General features: G+C 50.4%; 2 protein-coding genes across 6 annotated transcripts; both read right to left on the reverse strand.

Annotated features, from left to right (window-relative positions):
- Positions 1–346: 346 nt before the first annotated feature.
- Ntf4 (neurotrophin 4) lies at positions 347–4,584 on the reverse strand. 5 transcript variants are annotated; one of them, XM_047529705.1, is made up of 3 exons: positions 2,778–4,584; positions 1,827–1,932; positions 347–1,266 (listed from the first exon to the last, which is right to left on the reverse strand). In XM_047529705.1, exon 3 carries the CDS (start codon positions 1,253–1,255, stop codon positions 623–625), a length of 633 nt encoding a protein of 210 aa, XP_047385661.1. In that variant the 5' UTR covers positions 1,256–1,266; positions 1,827–1,932; positions 2,778–4,584; the 3' UTR covers positions 347–622. The 5 variants fall into 5 exon arrangements, with proteins under 5 accessions (XP_047385661.1, XP_047385658.1, XP_047385659.1 ...); XM_047529702.1 differs by having other exon boundaries at positions 1,728–1,932; XM_047529703.1 differs by lacking the exon at positions 2,778–4,584 and adding an exon at positions 2,316–2,664 and having other exon boundaries at positions 1,728–1,932.
- Positions 4,585–4,716: 132 nt separating this feature from the next.
- On the reverse strand, positions 4,717–9,588 carry Kcna7 (potassium voltage-gated channel subfamily A member 7). Its single transcript, XM_047529701.1, has 2 exons — positions 8,354–9,588; positions 4,717–7,516 (listed from the first exon to the last, which is right to left on the reverse strand). Exons 1-2 carry the CDS (start codon positions 8,906–8,908, stop codon positions 6,701–6,703), a joined length of 1,371 nt encoding a protein of 456 aa, XP_047385657.1. The 5' UTR covers positions 8,909–9,588; the 3' UTR covers positions 4,717–6,700.
- Between the last annotated feature and the right edge of the window lie 7,646 nt (positions 9,589–17,234).

The raw sequence follows: 17,234 nt of genomic DNA on the forward strand, positions 1-17,234 counted from the left end.
TTGAATGTCTACTAATTAAAAGCCGTCCATAGATCGTGTTCTCAAGGTCCTTTGGCTAATTGCTTGCATGTTCCAGTTTCTAGTCAGCCCCCAACCACTTCTTGATATATCCCTTCCTTGTCCCGCTCTGAGCTTGAGTGGTCAGCAACTTAAAACCAAGGGCCTCAGGCTGGGTTTGTGGCTCAGTGTAGAGCATTTGTCTAGCACGTGTGAGCCACTGGGTTTGATCCTGAGCACCACATAAAAATAAGTAAATAAAATTAAAAGTTATTAAAACAAAACAAAATAGCAGGGCCTCTGATGATCAAATCCATGAGAACTGATCTAAGCAGTAATGTATTGGGGCTGATAAACAGTAAGCACTCAGTGAATATTGGCTATTATTATTGTTATTTCCATGGTTACCCTCAAGTTCCTCCAGGAGAACTCCTGTTCATCCTTTGCAACCACATTTGCTTTCATACATCCTGCATGAATTGAGCTCTCAAAATTAGAGAGCTTTGATTCAGTGATCACTTAAGTTCCCAAACTGAGGCCCTTAGAGTCAGCCAGGTCAGCCTTGAAGTCCCTGAGCATTCAGCTCTCTTCTTTTCTCTGCCTGACCAGTTCCTGGGCATGGGTCTTATGCCCGGCCATTCCGGCTGAGTAGTGTGCAGACGCAGGCAGTGTCAATTCGTATCCATCGCCAGCCCACACGGCCCTGGGCATCAGAAGTCAATGCCCGAACATAAGACTGCTTGGCCTTGCACTCAGACACCCAGTGCTTCCGGTCCACGCCTCGGCAGCTTCCTCCACCCGCACCAGGACCATCTTCCCCAGCACTCTCAGCCTTGCAACGTGTCTCGAAGAAATACTGCCGGAGGGGGCTGCCACCAGCTGCAGGCACCTCGCCCAGCACCTCCACCTCTCGCCCACGCAAGTCCACAGCCGTCCGACGGTCTGTCACCCAGCCGCTTACTGCATCACAAACAGCCAGCTCACCCCGGCGACTTGCTGGTGCCTTCTCGCTCACCCCACGCCGACTGCGGTTGGCTGGGGCACCCGCTGGCTCCCCAAAGGCCCCAGCCTCCAGTAGGAAGAGCAGAGGGGGTCCAGCAGGGGCAACCCTGGACAGGGCTACTCGGGGGGATAGAAGGTCCCACTCGGGGGCCAGAAATGGGGGCAGTGTTGAGGGTGGGGGGTGGAGCTCCACTGGGACACTGGGGAGGAAGAAGAGCAGGAGGATGGGGAGGGAACTGGAGGGGTGGGGGAGCATCTCTCGGACACCTGAGGATAGAGAGAGGGAGGTGGATGTTAGAGAAGAGGTAGAGACTTCCAGGGAGCTGAATTGGGAACTACAGAGGGCATTGCATGCCAGAACTGGGGAAGCCCTAGGGGGACCCTATATTCTTGGACTTGGGTAACACCCAACTTGTAAATTCATAATAATTATTCAACTACTATTACTTCATAGCCAAGCAAATGGGGAAACGCAGGCTCAGAGAAGTTAATGAGTTGTACCAGGTCACATAGCCAGCAATGGCAGAGGTGGGATTTGAACTGTGAGCAACTCCACTCTGCCCTCCTGCCTCTACAACCTCCAGGAACCCTAAGTCCTGCAGCTTGGAGGACAGTCCAAAAGTTTGAAAACTGGAACCTGGAATCCTAAGGGGTCCCATTTTTGGCTCAAGACTACCACAACTTCCCCTCTCATGTCCGTCCTCATTTTCCCTGAGTATGAAACTGACCCTGGGCTGGGAGAGGCTGGTGGGGTGTGGATATAGCTGTTTCTCTACAACATTCTGGAAGACTGGAGAGAACTGGGAAGCAGCAGGTGTTTGCCAGACCTGTCAACACCTCCTCCACCTTGGAGCTTCGGGGCTGGGGGGCCCTGTGGAGGACACAGGTGGCCCCCTCCTTCCTGACATCTCAGGAGAGGGAGGGGGCAACCACCTGGGGGAAGAAGGGAACAGACAGATTATATAGGCAGGTGGGGGAGGGGCTTGAGCCCCTGAGCACCCCCTTCCCAGAGAGTGAAGGCCTGGCCCCTTCCCAGAGCCCCCCTCCCTGCCCAGGTGATGGCTTCTGGCGGGATGGGAAGCAGATGGGGGAGAAGAGGGGAGGGGAGAGGCTGCAGATGAAGGAGACTGGAAAAGATTACATCTCCCCTCCTCCCATTCATCTCCCAGACAGGGCGGGGGCGGGGCTGGCCTGGCCTGGACACCCAGGTCCTGAGGGCCCACACTCTTCAAGCCTGGGTCCCCGAGGCTGCTTCCTGGAATGTTCCCTCCTCACAGGACAGGCCAGGGCCCGCCCAAGACTTCTACTGTACATACCTAGAGTGGCTGCCTGCGCTGGCTGGGAGACGGAGAAATGGGAAGTTTGGGGTGTGAAAAGGAGCGCAGGTTGATCCAACCAGGACGGGGAGTGTGTCCCCAGCTGTTTCCTCCCTCAGACTAAGCGTCCTGGTCCCCAGCTGCCTCCTTCGGACCCAGGAGTTCAGGCGCCTCCTAAGCCCCAGTCTGCCACCTCCCTCCGACCCCGAAGTTCTAGAGTTTAGAACTCCCAGGTACAAAAAAATGCGAATTCCCTGTCTCTTCCCCCAGGAGATTAGGGCTGGGGACGCGGACTCCTGACTCGCGGCTGGGGCAACTGGCTCCATATCTAGGACGCTTTCCTCCTGCCTCAGTTTCCTCCGCCAAGCCCCGCCCCCGCCGGCCCCGCCCCCGTCCCTCCCTACCCGAGGGCAGGGCGACCGGGACGCCGGAATCCCGGGGGAGGAGGCGCGAGGCTCTTACCTGGGGCGCCCTCCTCTGCTCCCCGGCTGCCCCTGGCGCGGCTGCGGCTCCTCCTCCCGCTCGCTGGCTGCAGGGACGCCCGCTGGCCCGCCGGCTCCGCGCTGCTCGCGCTCGGGAGGGCCTGGGTCGGGGGCGGGGGCGGGGCGGCGCCCGACGGCGGAGGAGGGGCGGGGGATCCAGCCTTGCACACGCGTGCCGGGACCTCGGAAGCCCGGCCTGGCTCGCGCAGCCCCCGCATCGCAGCCTCAGGAGTCGGGGCCCAGCCCCTCCTCCCTCAGACCCAGGAGACCAGGCCCCCGGCTGCCCCAAGACCCTGGGGTACCAACCCTGGCCCTCCTCCCTCAGACCCAGGGGTCCTGGATCCCAGCCCTCCTCCCTCAGATCCAGGGGTCCTGGATCCCAGCCCTCCTCCCTCAGATCCAGTGGTCCAGGCTGTAGTCCTCCTCCCTCACACCCAGGAGATGGGCCTGAGATTCCTATGCAGTCTTTTGCCAATTCAGTGTCAATCTGGGGGCGGATTCCCACCCTCTGCTCTCATCCCCACTTTCCCAGGAGCTTCCCGCCAGACATTAACCAGCTGGGCTTGGGCAGTGATAAGGCTCGACGACTCGACTCGGAGACAGTGGACGTGGAAGGCTCTCCTACACAGTCCTGTGTCCTGGAATTTCCTGGGTGGGGACTAGGGAGAGGGTCTTCTCCTGAGTTCAGATAAGAAAAATTCAAGGTATTAAAGGACTCGGGGACAAAGACATGTTTTAAGAACAGAGTGACCTGCCTAGAGAAACAGTGAATAATGACAGATGCAGAGGGGAGAAGACAGAGATATGGAGGGAGAGGGCAGAAACCAAGGGAAAGACGGACCAAGACCCAGGGGGAGGAATGGGGAACAGAGACCCAGATAGAAAAAAACAGAAGTGGGGGCAGACATCTCAAGAGAAGGGGAGGGAACCCCGAGAGGGACAGGGCCTCGGAGAGAGATAAGAGCTGAAGAGTCCTGGGACAGTCCTATGTGGGGGGCAGGGCTCTTCACCCTACCACACCTCCATCCTGGGACTCTGCTCCCTTCCTCTGAGCTATTTTTAGAAAGAAAGCCGACACCCACCTTGGGAGGGATCATCGGGCACCCCTCCCTCAGTCTAAATATAGCATGGCAAGGTGGTAGGAAGGGTGTCCCCGGATTAGGGTGTTCCCCTCTCTGCCCCATCCCAGCCAAGGCAACACAGAGCGCAGCTCCAGTTGTTTACTGGAGGTGGGGAAAGGCCACTTCCCAGTCTGAAAGATGTCACCATCCTGTCACCTCTCTGACCTCTTCACATTTCCCCAATCCAGGCACAACCCACTCCCTAAGAAGGGCACACTGTGTAATTACCAGTCCCTGAAGGGTAACAAGGATGAGTGTTCAAAGAGGAGGAAAACAATCTGTCACCCTTCTCTGGGTCTCTCCTCTACTGGTCTCTTACCCTTCACAGCCCTCTGCCCTCCTCTTTCTTGCCCTTGGATTTCTCTCTTCTGCTGGGATTGGTCCTCTTTCCAGGACCCTGTTCCTCTCTGCACATGTCTCCTCTGTCTCTGTGCTGGGGTCTGCACCCCATTACTCTGCTTTGTCTTGCCCCATGGGGGGAGGGTCTGTCTCCATTTGTCTCTGAATGTGACTTTTTCTCCATTTCAGAGACAAATCACTGCCTAAAGTTTGTATTTTTATTCAACCATTATCAAACTCCTCCTGCCATCTGTACCTTCTCGCTCATTGTATGAAAAAGTAGTTTAATTAAGTCTGGGGTTTCCAAACTGAATTTCTTTGCTACATTCTGAATTGCTTAGATGGGTTCACTGGGAGGTGGGTCCTTAAACCAATTTCCCTCTGGTGCCTCTAAGGAAGAGTTTATTGACTGGAAAAGGGAGCCATAATGAAGAGCTAAAAATAATAACAGCAACACTCTGTAAACCACTGGATAGGTTTTAATAAATTAATATGAGTAAAGTACCTTGAACGATGCCTGGCACATAGGAAGCCCTATATGCGTTAGTGATTGTAACCATCCTCCTCCTCCTCCTCCTCTAAATGCCCTACATTCTGACTTTTGAAAATGTTTGGCTTTGCCACCTTGGGTAACAGCATCCCTTCTGAGTCTTAGTTTCCTCATCTATAGGCCATGAGGCTACTGACCTCAGGAAGTCCCTGAACACTATGGGAGCATGTGGAGTCCCGCACCCAGCCATAAGCCCCTGCATCCTGCTGTGCTGTGTGACCTTGGGAAGTTCCTGCCCTTCTGACTCAGGTTCCTATCCTGGAAAACAGAGACCTCCAGGCTGTCTGACAGCCTTCCTGAGCTGCCAGATGATAGGCGACTTCTTATGATTCTGAGAACAGAAACTGGGCATCTCTTTAGGGTCAGGAGTACCCCATTTTTCTGCCTTTTGGGTGGGGGGAGGAGGGGCTTGCTTTCTCAGATGCTCTGTGGTTTGTCTCCATTTCTGGTGTCTTCCCCCTCTCTCTGGGTGCCTAACATCCCCCTCTAGATCTCCATGCCCTACTCTTGGTCTCTGTACTTCTTTCTGGGTCCCTGTCCCCTTTCCTCTGGGTCTCTATTTCACCAAGGAGCCTTCTCTGTGGGTCTCTGTCTCCCTCTCTCTGGGTCTCTGTCCCCTATCACTGTGGGTGTCTGTCTTCCCCTTCTTTTTGTTCCGCCATCACGCCTGAACAGAGTGCAAACAACTTTCTCCCTGTCTCTCTCTTCCCTCATGGCTATGACTTCCATGTCTCCATGCTAAACCACAAGAGAGGACAGACAGAGCTAGGGCTTGAATAGCAAGATGAACTAGATATGGGGTAAGCGGAAGGAGCATTTCCATTTTCCTAATTTACCTGGAGGCTCTTTGGAGGAATGCCTGAATCCAGGGATGCAGGATCCAGTCCCTGCCTCCAGGGAGTAACACTGGGCAAGTGTTTCAGTCCATTGTCCGGACCCACAACACCATGCTTCCTCCTGGATACATGACTCTTGCCAAGTGCTGTTATCCTTAGGTCCTGGTGCTCCCACTAAATGCAAAACAACCTAACATTGCCCTATGGATTCTATACATATAGTCTGCCCCAATCCAATAGGACTCAACAATGACAAAACTCAGCATGGCCCTGTGAGATTCCAACAGTCCTAAGACCCAATTGAACCAGCCTTATTGATGCACTTGGTTATACATCTCTGTGCAGCTCAACTCAGGACCAGAATCTTCCAGCCACATAGCTTTACAACAACTTAACAAAACCCTTGAAAGATGCATTCAGTCCTAGGTTCCAGCCCAACTTAACACACCATGACCTAGAAAGCTCATATTCTATTACTTGACTCCGTATTTTCACATGACTCACAAGTTCACAGAACCTAAAAAAACATGGTCCTAGAAGAAATACAACACCACACAATTCTCAACATGTCTCAACACAATTCAACAACACCATGCATGACCACACAATTGACCTCAACAGTGCCACAGGGGACTACCTGACTTGACCCAACATGACCCCAGGGAGCACATGAATCTGCATAATGCAGTTGGACAAGACTTACTCATAGCACCCAATCCCACCCAACCCAACATGGACCTAGGAAACTCACTGCATGACAGGACCAAACCTATCTCAACACTGCCCCGAAAGGCCCCAGGAACTGTGCACTACTCAATGCAATATGAACCAATGGCACTCCCCCTCAGCTCAACACCCACACTTGCCATTCTTTGCTACCAGAGTACCCACAGGAGCTACCAAATCACACAACTCAAGACCCAACAAGACTCAGTGTTCCCCACTTGTTACCTCTTAACCTAGTTCTTCCTAAACCCAATCCCCTCCCGCTATTTTCCCTCGACCTTCCCTGCCTCCCTTGGAGGAGGTGTGAGGTCCTGCAGACCTCAACTATCCCTTACACTTCAGTGACCAGGTGTTTCCCAGGGGGCGCCCAGAGTGGAGGTGGCAGCTCAGGCACTTCTCCATCCATCAAGCCCCCGTTGGCCTTGCCCTCAAGCGTGCCGCAGGGCTGTGTGTCCACATGGCTGTACATCCCGGCCTCTTCACCCTCTGTCTCCCGGTGGTAAAAGTAGCTGAAGTTGGAGACAATGACTGGTACAGGCAAGGAAATGGTCAGCACACCAGCAATGGCACACAGAGAGCCCACTATCTTGCCACCCACAGTGACAGGTGCCATGTCGCCATAGCCAACCGTGGTCATGGTGACCACTGCCCACCAGAAAGACTCGGGGATGCTGGTGAAATGGGAGTCTACTCGGTCAACTTCAGCAAAGTAGACTGCACTGGAAAAGAGAACCACCCCAATGAAGAGGAAGAAGATGAGGAGGCCCAGCTCACGCATGGAGGCCCGAAGTGTCTGGCCCAAGATCTGAAGGCCCTTCGAGTGCCGGGACAGCTTGAAGATGCGGAAGACACGCACCAATCGGATGACCCGCAGGATGGCCAGTGACATGGCTGGTTGACCCACACCCCGCTGTCGGGCCAGCTCAGTGCCCAGTGCCACAAAGTAGGGCAGGATGGCCACAAAATCGATGAGGTTCATCACGTTCTTGAAGAAGACTGCCTTGCTCGGACAGGCCACCAAGCGTACCAGCAGCTCAAAGGAGAACCAACAGATGCACAGTGTCTCCACCACAAAGAATGGGTCGTTGAAGGGTAAGCGGGATGCAGTTCCAGGCACGGGGCTGGAGCCATTCAGTCGAGCGGGGAACTGCAGGAAAGAAAGGGTTCAGGAAGGGCCAGGCCAGGGCTGGGACATGGAAACGGTCTTATCCATTGAATAAATATTCAAATACTGTCTACAGATTGGTCAGTGGTCACTCTTCCAAGGCCCCACACTCCCTCCCAGGACTCCAGGGAACATCCACCCAGAGCTAATTTTCTGATCTCCTGAAGCATGGGTGGCTGGAAAGGTAATCCCTGCCAGTCCCGGATGGGAACTCCTGACATGATGCTTGAATAGGATACAACCCATTCCGTCCCAAAGTTCCACCTCCCAGTATTGATTTTCTAGAGCAGGGAAGGGTCCCTGTGTTTGGCCCCTTCATACCCTGACTTTCCTTGCCCTCCCCAACCCCAGCTCAGAAAATAAGGGCTCAAGATTTCTGTTAGACCCTCTGCTCACCGCCCTCAGTCTGATCTTCTCTGTGATTGATTCCTCCTCCCCTAGTCCCCAGTCCTCAGTCCCGAGCCCGCTCCAGTTCTCTCTTCAGGCCCTGGCTCGAACCCCTCCAGTCCATCATTCCCATTGGTCTCGGAATAGATCCCGGATTTTTCATGCTTTCCATCCTAGAGCTTCGATTTTTAATGTTCCTGCCCTCCGGCCCCTGCTCCAAGAGTCCTGTGCTCTGCGGGCGGATTTCTCACTAGAGCAATCCCGCCTTCTGACAGGGCAGGGTCCCCCTACCCTGCTTTTAGTGGGAGTACAAGTCAGACCCTGTCTTTGCGCGTAGACCCTTGCCCCGCCTTTTGATTGGCCAGGTCCTTCTGAGGCCCGCCCATCTCCCCCAGAGCCCCGCCTCTCCAGCCGCCAGGCCCCGCCCCTCACCGGACCAGCTGCGGCCACCGAAGCGAGTCCCGGGTTGTCGCGGTCGTCGCGGAAATCGGGTAGTGTCTCGAGGCAGAAGACTACGATGGAGACGAGGATGACGAGCACGGACACGACGGCGAGGACGCGCGCGGCCTGTGAGCTCTCGGGGAACTCGAAGAGCAGCCAGAGCTGGCGCGCGAAGGCACGGCGGGGCAGGGGGCGCTCGGGCGGCACCGGGCAGCCCTCGTCCTCGCGCAGGCGCGCCAGCGCCGCCGCGCCCAGCCCGTAGAAGGCCACCTCCTCCAGGAAGACGTCGAGCGGCACGTGCGCCGGCCTCCTCAGCCGCCCACCCGACTGGTAGTAGTAGAGTACGGCGTCGAAGCTGGGCCGATGCCGGTCGAAGAAGTACTCGCGGCGCGCACCGTCGTAGAAGCGGCTGCGGCGCACCGGGTCCCCGAGCAGCGTGTCCGGGAAGCGGCCCAGAGTGCGCGCCCGCGTCTCGAAGCGCAGCCCGGCCACGTTGAGCACCACCCGCTCGCAGCAGCCGCACGGCGGCGGGCACCGCGGCTCCATGGCGTGCGTAGCCCCGGCGACCCGCGGACGGACGTGTGGCCCCGATGCCCGGCCCGGCGCGGCCCTTCCTCGGGCGCCGCCGCCGCCGCCTCCCCAGCCCGGTGTCCGGTGTCCGCGCGTAAAAATAGCCCGGCCATCCCGCCAGGGCGCGGGGGAGGGGTCGCCGTGACCCCTGCGGGGCGGAGGGCGGCCCGGCGCCCTCTGCCGGGGCGCCCGCCTTCCCCCAGCCCCACTGCACTGCGCTGTCCGCGGCTCGGCGTCCCGGGCCTTTCTCTACACCCTGTCTGCCTCTCACTGGGGAGCTGTGCTCTGAGTCTCCCGAGTCTCTGGGTGTGTCTTCTCTCTCTTTCTCTCTTGGAGTCACATATTTCCCTCTCCCTCTTTCTGTCTTCATAGTCTCTGTGTCTGCTTGTGTCATCGCTTTGAGTCTCTGTAGGGGATGTATCTCTTGAGTATCTCCTTACAGGTTATCTCTGAGGCCTGTCCCTCTGAGGATCTCTGTGTCTGGGGATCTCTGTCTTTCTGGATCTCCGACTTTATTTTGATCCTTGTTTCTCAAGAGGTCTTTATGTTTTGCCTTCCTTTGTCTCTGTTCTTTCTCTGGGTCTCTTCTCACTGGTTATCCCTTAGGCCTCCGCGTCTCTGTCCCTGAGTGTCTCTGGTTTTCCCCTTTCTTTTTTAGTTTTTTCCCTTTCCCTGTATCTCTCAACAACGACGCGTGTCTGTCTTAGTGCCTCCGTTGAACTTGGGGTCATTTCCTTGAATCGCTGACCATCATCACTCTTGGTGATGTCCTGGTAGAACTGTCCTGATGGTTGCCCCATCCGGGGACCCCTTTGGCAGCTGCAAACCAGAGTCTACCCAGGGGTCTCCACTTGGATTCTCTGCAAGACTTTCTAAGACCCAGCGGGACCTAAGCTGTATGTAGCTCTGAATGGTGCAAAAGGAGGCAGGGCCTGCCAGAAGACGATGCGGGAGATGCTATAGGGTCACTCTTAGGAACGGAAGGGCAGACTGAAGATGGTCTTCCGGTCATCGGTATCCTGTGACACTGAGTAAAAATAACCCATCAGATGGGCTTGGGGAGGGTGGTGGTGGTGGACATCGGTTTCCCACCTCCACGGGGAACGGGGTTCCGGGCGCCCTCTGCTGGGGGCATGGAGAGACGCACCAAGAGTTGTAACTCCCTGCGGATTTTTTTTTTTTAAGTACCAGAGATTGAACCCAGGGCTGAGACCTATCCACAACCCGCTTTTTTACTTTTTATTTTGAAACAAGAGCTAGCTGAGTTGCTTAAGGCCTCAATAAGTTGCTGGCCACGAACTTGGGATCCTTCTACGTTAGCTTCCGGAGCCTCTGGGATTACAAGCATGCGTCACCATCCCCGTTTCCTGCCAATTCTTAAGGCATTGTTCCTTTTGGTTTCTTTCTGGGATGTTATGTCTCCTCTTTACTTGTCTGTCTTCCTCCTCTGTGTGTCTATGTGGATTTCTTTCATGGTTTGTTTTTGTTTTCATGTATTGATTGCCCGGTTGGCCCTGAACCCCCGGGCTCACGTGGTCGTCTTGCCATAGCATCTCCAGTAGCTCCCCAGTAGCTGACTGGCTCTTTCATGGTCTCTGCCGGCCCCATAGCTGTCTGATTTGTCTCCCTCTTTCCTTTGTCTCCTTTTTTCTTCTATCCTCTACCTGCCTTTTGTGGGTCTCTGAGCTCTGTGTTTCTGTGTTGGGTTGTGGGACTGAACCTTCCATAAATCAACTCAGAGCTCCTTCAGTGGCTCCAGGTCTCTTCCATGAGTCAAGGGGGCATCATGGTGGGGCCTGGTGATTCTGAGTGGCTTCTCTTCCCGCAGCTCCTTCACTCTCATCCAGCTTTGCAACACCCTCAGCCTAATCTCCCCTATCCTTGGCAACTTCCACACCTTTGGGGGGACAGAAAGTCATGGCCTATCAACAGCAGCATCTCCAGTAACCCCTGAACACCTCTCTCACCTTGCTCTAACTTACCCTACTCCTCCCCATAGACCCCACCTCCCTCTCTCTTAGGCCCTTTTGCTGCTGGGCCTGGAGCTAGGGAAGGTATCATCCTTCTTGCACTTTTAGTCAACAGTACCTGTCTTTTGGAAACTTCAACTTCTTTTGGAGGTGAAGCTAACTATCCCATCTTTTCTTTCTTTCCTTTCTTTTCTTTCTTTCTTTCTTTCTTTTTTTTTTGTGTGTGTGTGTATGTGTGTGTGTGTGTGTGTTGCTATGGATGGAACCCAGAGCCTCGTGCATGCTAGACAAGTACTGTACCACTGAGCTACATCTCCAGTCTCCATCCCATCCTTTGATAAGTCATCCCCTTACCTTCTGGCCATGGCCATTCCTGCTCATTCATGGACAATTTTAGATCCTGACTACCTGTCCATCACTTCAAAACTACTGTCCTAAGTATTTCAGTATCTTCGTAGATGATCCTTTGATAACCTGGCCTGGACTAGATTGTATTTTCCAAACAGGGCTTCTCCTGTATTTCCTTTCCCACTTGATTATCTGAATCTTTGCCACATCCCATCATATGGATTCCATGTCTCCAGCTTTTGGTGACAGACCACTGAGGAAATACCATGGGATTTCTGAGGTTGGTCCATAAAAGGCAATATAGTGTTCCATCTCAGTCTTTCTTGAGACAGTAGTCCAGGCTAGATGGAGAGGACCATAGACTACTGGCCCTTGGCCCTGGTGGAATTTAAGGCCCACAGGCAGCACCTGGAAGCAGGTCTCCCAGCTCATCCAGCTACCCCTGCTGATGTTTCTAGACCAGAGATAAGCCCTCCACATCAAGCCCTGCCCAGATAACAGACCTTTGAGCAAAAGAAACGTTCTTTATTGTTTTCAGCTGTGCAGTTTTGCGGTGGACTGCTACAACCACCACAAGTAGTAGATATCCAGAATGTGGCCTCTGGGTGTTCCCATTCCAACTATTTTTCCTTCCTCACTGCCTGAGCATCTTTATTTCAAAAGAAAAAATAAAAATAATTTTTTTTGTGGTACTCAGGATTGAACCCAGGTCCTCACACATGCTAAGGAAATATTATACCACTGAAGTATACCCCAGCCCTAAAAAATGTGGGATGAGGATGTGTCCTAGTGGTAGAGCACTTGCCTATTATGTGCAAGGCCCTGGGTTCCATCCTCAGTGTCTTGGAAAAAGAAAAAGGCATTCCTTTCCATCTGTCTTTAGCTTTCTTACCTGTGACCACCATCTGGACACTGTGGGTCAAACCTAACCCTAGTGAATTCCCATTTCTGGGGGGGCACTGAGGAAGACTGAACCAAAGTGACATACTCATCCCTTTGTATTTGTGATCCCAAATCCAAGCCTGATAATGTTACATGTCCCTAATCCATGCACTCTGCATCTCCAAGATAACTTACTCAGCTCTGTTCTCTACAGTCCTCCTGCAGCACCCAGAAGGCCTCTGTCCTTTGAAAGCATTGAAATTACCAGAACGCATCATTGTCCTTCAGCCTGTGCTACCAGATTCCCTGTCTTTAATCAGTTGGAGTGGATCATCTGGTCCCCCCACAATCTAAGACCAATGTCCTGCCCAGCATGTGGATCCCATCTTCCTGTTCCAGCTGCACATTCTGCTGTTGTCATTGCTTCTAATTCTTTCCGGTCTACAGCATAGAAGCAGAATAACGGCCCTCCAAAGATGGCCACATCCTAGTCCCTGGAACCTTTGACTATATTATTTCTTATGGCAAAAGAGACTTTAAAGACACGATTAAACTGGGCATGGTGGCATATACCTGCCCCCCTTAATCCCAGTGGCTCAGGAGGCTGAGACTGGAGGATCACAAGTTTGATGCCAGCCTTTACATCATAGTGAGACCATGTCTCAAAAATTTTTAAAAAATTTAGCTGGGCGTGGGCTGGGGTTGTGGCTCAGTTGTAGAGTGCTTGCCTGGCACGTGAGGCGCACTGGGTTTGATTCTTGGCACCACATATAAATAAATAAAATAAAGGTCCATCGGCAACTAAAAAATGGTTTTAAAAATTTTTTCCGGGTGCAGTGGCACATGCCTGTAATCCCAGCATCTCAGGAGGCTGAAGCAGGAGAATCACAAGTTCAAAGCCAAACTTGGCAACTTGGAGGAATCCTAAGAAACTTAGTGAGACCCTGTCTCAAAATAAAAAATAAAAAGGGCTGGGGATGTGGCTTGGTGGTTAAGTACCCCTGGATTCAATCCCTGATACCCTTCTAATGTGATTAAATTAAGGTTGGAGAGTTGGAGAGATGATCCCAGGTTATCTGAATGGTTAAGAATCTTCATGAGAAAAGCAGGAAGGTCTGATTCATAGGAGATTTGAGGAGGGATGCAGAGAGGAGAAGATGCCACTGCTGGTTTTGAAAATGGTGGAGGTGCCACCAGCCAAGGAATGTAGGTGCAAAGATTATCCTCTGGAGGCCCCGGAAGGAATCTGTGCTGGGGCATCCATTTAGACTTCTAACTTCCAGAACTGTGTGCTAATAAATTTTGTTTTAAGCCACTAAGTTTGTAACAGCAGCTAATGGGAAGCCATTAGAGTGAGAGTCTCCCATTCCTCAGTATCATTCTCATGTTTTAAAAAAAATTTTTTTTAGTTGTAAATGGACAGGATATATTTTTTTAATTTATTTATGTGTGGTGCTAAGGATCAAACCCAGAGCCTCACACGTGTAAGGCAAGTGCTCCAACATTGAGCTACAAACCCAGCCCCATTCTCATGTTTTTTTTTTTTTTTTTTTTTTTTTTTTTTTTTTTTTTTTGGTGGTACTGGGGATCGAACTCAGGGCCTTGTGCTTGCAAGGCAAGCACTCTACCAGCTGAGCTATCTCCCCAGCCCCCATTCTCATGTTTTAATAGCATCTTTTTTCTTTTCATTTTGAAGTAGTTGTTCTTGCATGTCCTTCATCCAGCTTCCCCTAAAAACAGCATCTTATGTTGAGATGCTATATTTGTTCAAACTAAGACATTCACAGTATTGCAACACTAATCCGAGTGGCAGGTTCCATTCACATTTCCATCTTTTCCATTCCCATCCTCTCCCCATTCCACAGTGGGATCTGTGATGCCTCATTGCACTTAGGTGCCACGCCTCCTTGACCTTCTGCAATCTGATAATTTACTTTTTTATTGACTTTCAATGACCTCAATACTTTTGAAGAATCCTGATCAGTTATTTTGTAGACTGTCCCTCAGTTTGTATTTGTCTGATTGTGGGTGTGTTCGTGTGCGACCCTGGAGATCAAACTCAGGACCTCGTGCATGCTAGGCCAGTGCTCTACCACTGAGCTACCCGCAGCCTGGTCCTATTGCATCTCTCAGCAGCACTGCCTCCTTCTGGGGGAAATGTCCTTCCTTGCCTTTCTTGACCTCCTCCTCTCCTGCCTTTCCTTCTACAATTCACCATCAGTGTCCTTTGCTGGTTCTTCTGGCTCCAAATGTTGGAGGGTCTTGGAACTCAGCCTGTGGATCCCTTCTTTATCTTCTTTCATCTCCTATGTGACTTCATTCAACCACACAGCTTCAAATACCATCTGTACCCCAGTGACTTTGACATTTAGATTTCCTGCTCTATACTCCTCTGTGACCCCCAGACTCAAATATTTCAGTTTTCAACTCCACATTTGTGTATTTAACAGTTGTCGTTGACATGTCCAAACCAGGAACCCTTTCCAATACCTAATTCCACTCTTCTCCAAGTCTTCCCTCTCTAAACCAATGGTTCCAACAATCACCCAGTTGCTCAATGTACAAATCTAGGAATATGGGTTATTTCCACTAAGGGAAGATGAGCTTCTTTTAAATTTTTTCTTTAAGTTTGTTACTTTGAAATCGTTTAAGACTTATAGCAGGCTTGCAAGAATAGTGCAGTTCTCATATACCCTTCACCCAGTTTCCAGTACTTTTAACCATAGTACAATTATTTAAGCCGGGACTAATGTGTATTAACTAAACCATGTACTTTAGTTAAATTTCACCAGTTTTCCATTAGCATTCTGTTTTTCTGATTCAGAATTCAACCCAGAATCCTACATCGTGTTTAGTATCTCCTTAGTCTCCTCTAGGAGTTTAACTTCCCCTTTCTTAGGCAGGAGAGGTGGTTGGGATCCAACCCAGGGCATGGCACATACAAGCAACCACTCTGACATTGTGCTACACCTCCAGCCCCTCCTTTTTATTTCATTTTATTTTTTTCCACATTTTTTAGGGTGTATTACAGTTGTGTATATTGGTGGGACAGTCCCACCTTTTTTAAACACTCTAATTCCATCCATACACACACTGAATAAGGAGCCTCACCTTCAAAATATATACCTAATTTGATCACTCCTTCCCACACCCTCTGCTACCGTTTTTTTTTTTTTTTTCCCCCCCATCAGTACTGGGAATTGAACTGAAGGGCTCTACCAGAGTCACATCCCCAGTCATTTTTATTTTGAGACAGGGTCTTGCTAAGTTGCATAGAGCCTCTCTAAGTTTAGAAGAGGCTACCTTTGAACTTGCATTCCTCCTGCCTCAGCCTCCCTAGTCTTTGGGATTACAGGCATGTACCACTGTACCTGCCGCATTTTTTAAGAAATAAAGCCATTGAAGCCTGGCATGGTGGTGCACGCCTGTGATCCCAGTGACTCCAGAGGCAGCATGATCACAAATTCAAAGCCAGCCTCAGCAACTTAGCGAGTCCCTAAGCAACTTACTGAGACCCTATCTCAAAAAGTAAAAAGGGCTGGGGATATGGCTCAGTGGTTAAACACCACTGGGTTCAATCCCTGATATTACTACTACTACTACTACTACTACTACTACTAATACTGATACTAAATTTAGTCATTGAAGTGATCTTTTAAAATGTGAACCAAGTTATATCCATCCTCTGGCCAAAACCCTTTGTTTCTTTCATTGCAAATAAAATGTGCCCCTCCCCAACATACTGCATGATTCAGGCAAGAACCAGCAGTGATTGGCACAATCCTTAGATAAGAGAGAACTGGGGAACAGAGTATTTACACAAGTCAAAGTCTCACTGCTCAGATTACCAAGGGGAAAATGTACCTTTACAAGGAGATGCTGGGCAGGTGACAGTGGAATTATTTGAGTTATGCATCTCCAAACATGACCCAATTTTAATCCAGAATATAACTAGCAGGATGGTCTTGCCCAAAATGCTTTACTTCAATCTGTTCAAGCCTTCAGACTCAATTTACATTTTATAGGGAAAACAGGAGTAGTGGGAAAAACTAAACACCACAAGGAAACAATCAGACAAATCCAGAACGTGCGACATTTAACAGGAAACTGGTCTGAACTTGAGGGGGAAAAAAAGTCATGAAAAAAAGTGTGTGCCTATTCTCTTTTATAGTAAAGATACAGGACAACCAACACCATGTGTGAACTTTTGTTTTTGCTTTTTCCTTTTTAAGCAGGGTCTGGCTGTTGCCTAAGTTTACCTCAAACTTTTGATCATGTCCAGCTGTGTGGACCCTGACTGGATCCTGGTTCAGATTAAAACAAGATATTCTTGGGTCAGTTGGGAAAATCTGAATAAGGTCTGGGTAAACTTTCCTAGCAGAGAAAACTGAGGTTTATGTAGGGGAATGTCCTCATTCTTAGTAAATACATGCTTAAATGCTTGGGGATGAAATGCCTCTGGAATATACCTTCATATGGTATAGGAAAAACTGCTAAGACAGGATTAGTTTGCTTATTTTCATTAAACTTACTTTGAAACAATTTTGGACTTCTGAAAAAGTTGGAGAAATAGAGTTCACATATACACACACAAGCAAAGTCTGTCAAAATGTTTTAATGCACATTTTGGGCTTTTTTCAAAATATTTAATTTTCCCATATTTTATTATTGGTGCATTTTAATTGTACATAATGGTGGGATTCATTGTTACATATTTATATATGCAAATGACACAACACCACCATTTGGCCACAATCATTCCCCAGTATTTCCCCTTTCCTTCCTCCACTGATTGCCCTTCAATTGTCTTAAAATCCCCCTTTTTTCTAATTCCACCTATGAGAGAAAACATATGACCCTTGACCTTCTGAGTTTGGTTTATCAAGTTTCACAATGTTCCATCCATGTTTTTGCAATGACTTAATTTCATTCTTTTTTATGATTGAACAAAACTGCATTGTGTACATACATCACATTTTTTAAAATTTATTTTTATTGTAAACAAATGGGATACATGTTGTTTCTGTTTGTACATGGAGTAACAGCATACCATTTGCGTAATCATACATTTACATAGGGTAATGATGTTTGATTCATTCTGT

Source organism: Sciurus carolinensis, chromosome 16 (genome assembly GCF_902686445.1).
Source record: "Sciurus carolinensis chromosome 16, mSciCar1.2, whole genome shotgun sequence".
Classification (NCBI taxonomy): domain Eukaryota; kingdom Metazoa; phylum Chordata; class Mammalia; order Rodentia; family Sciuridae; genus Sciurus; species Sciurus carolinensis.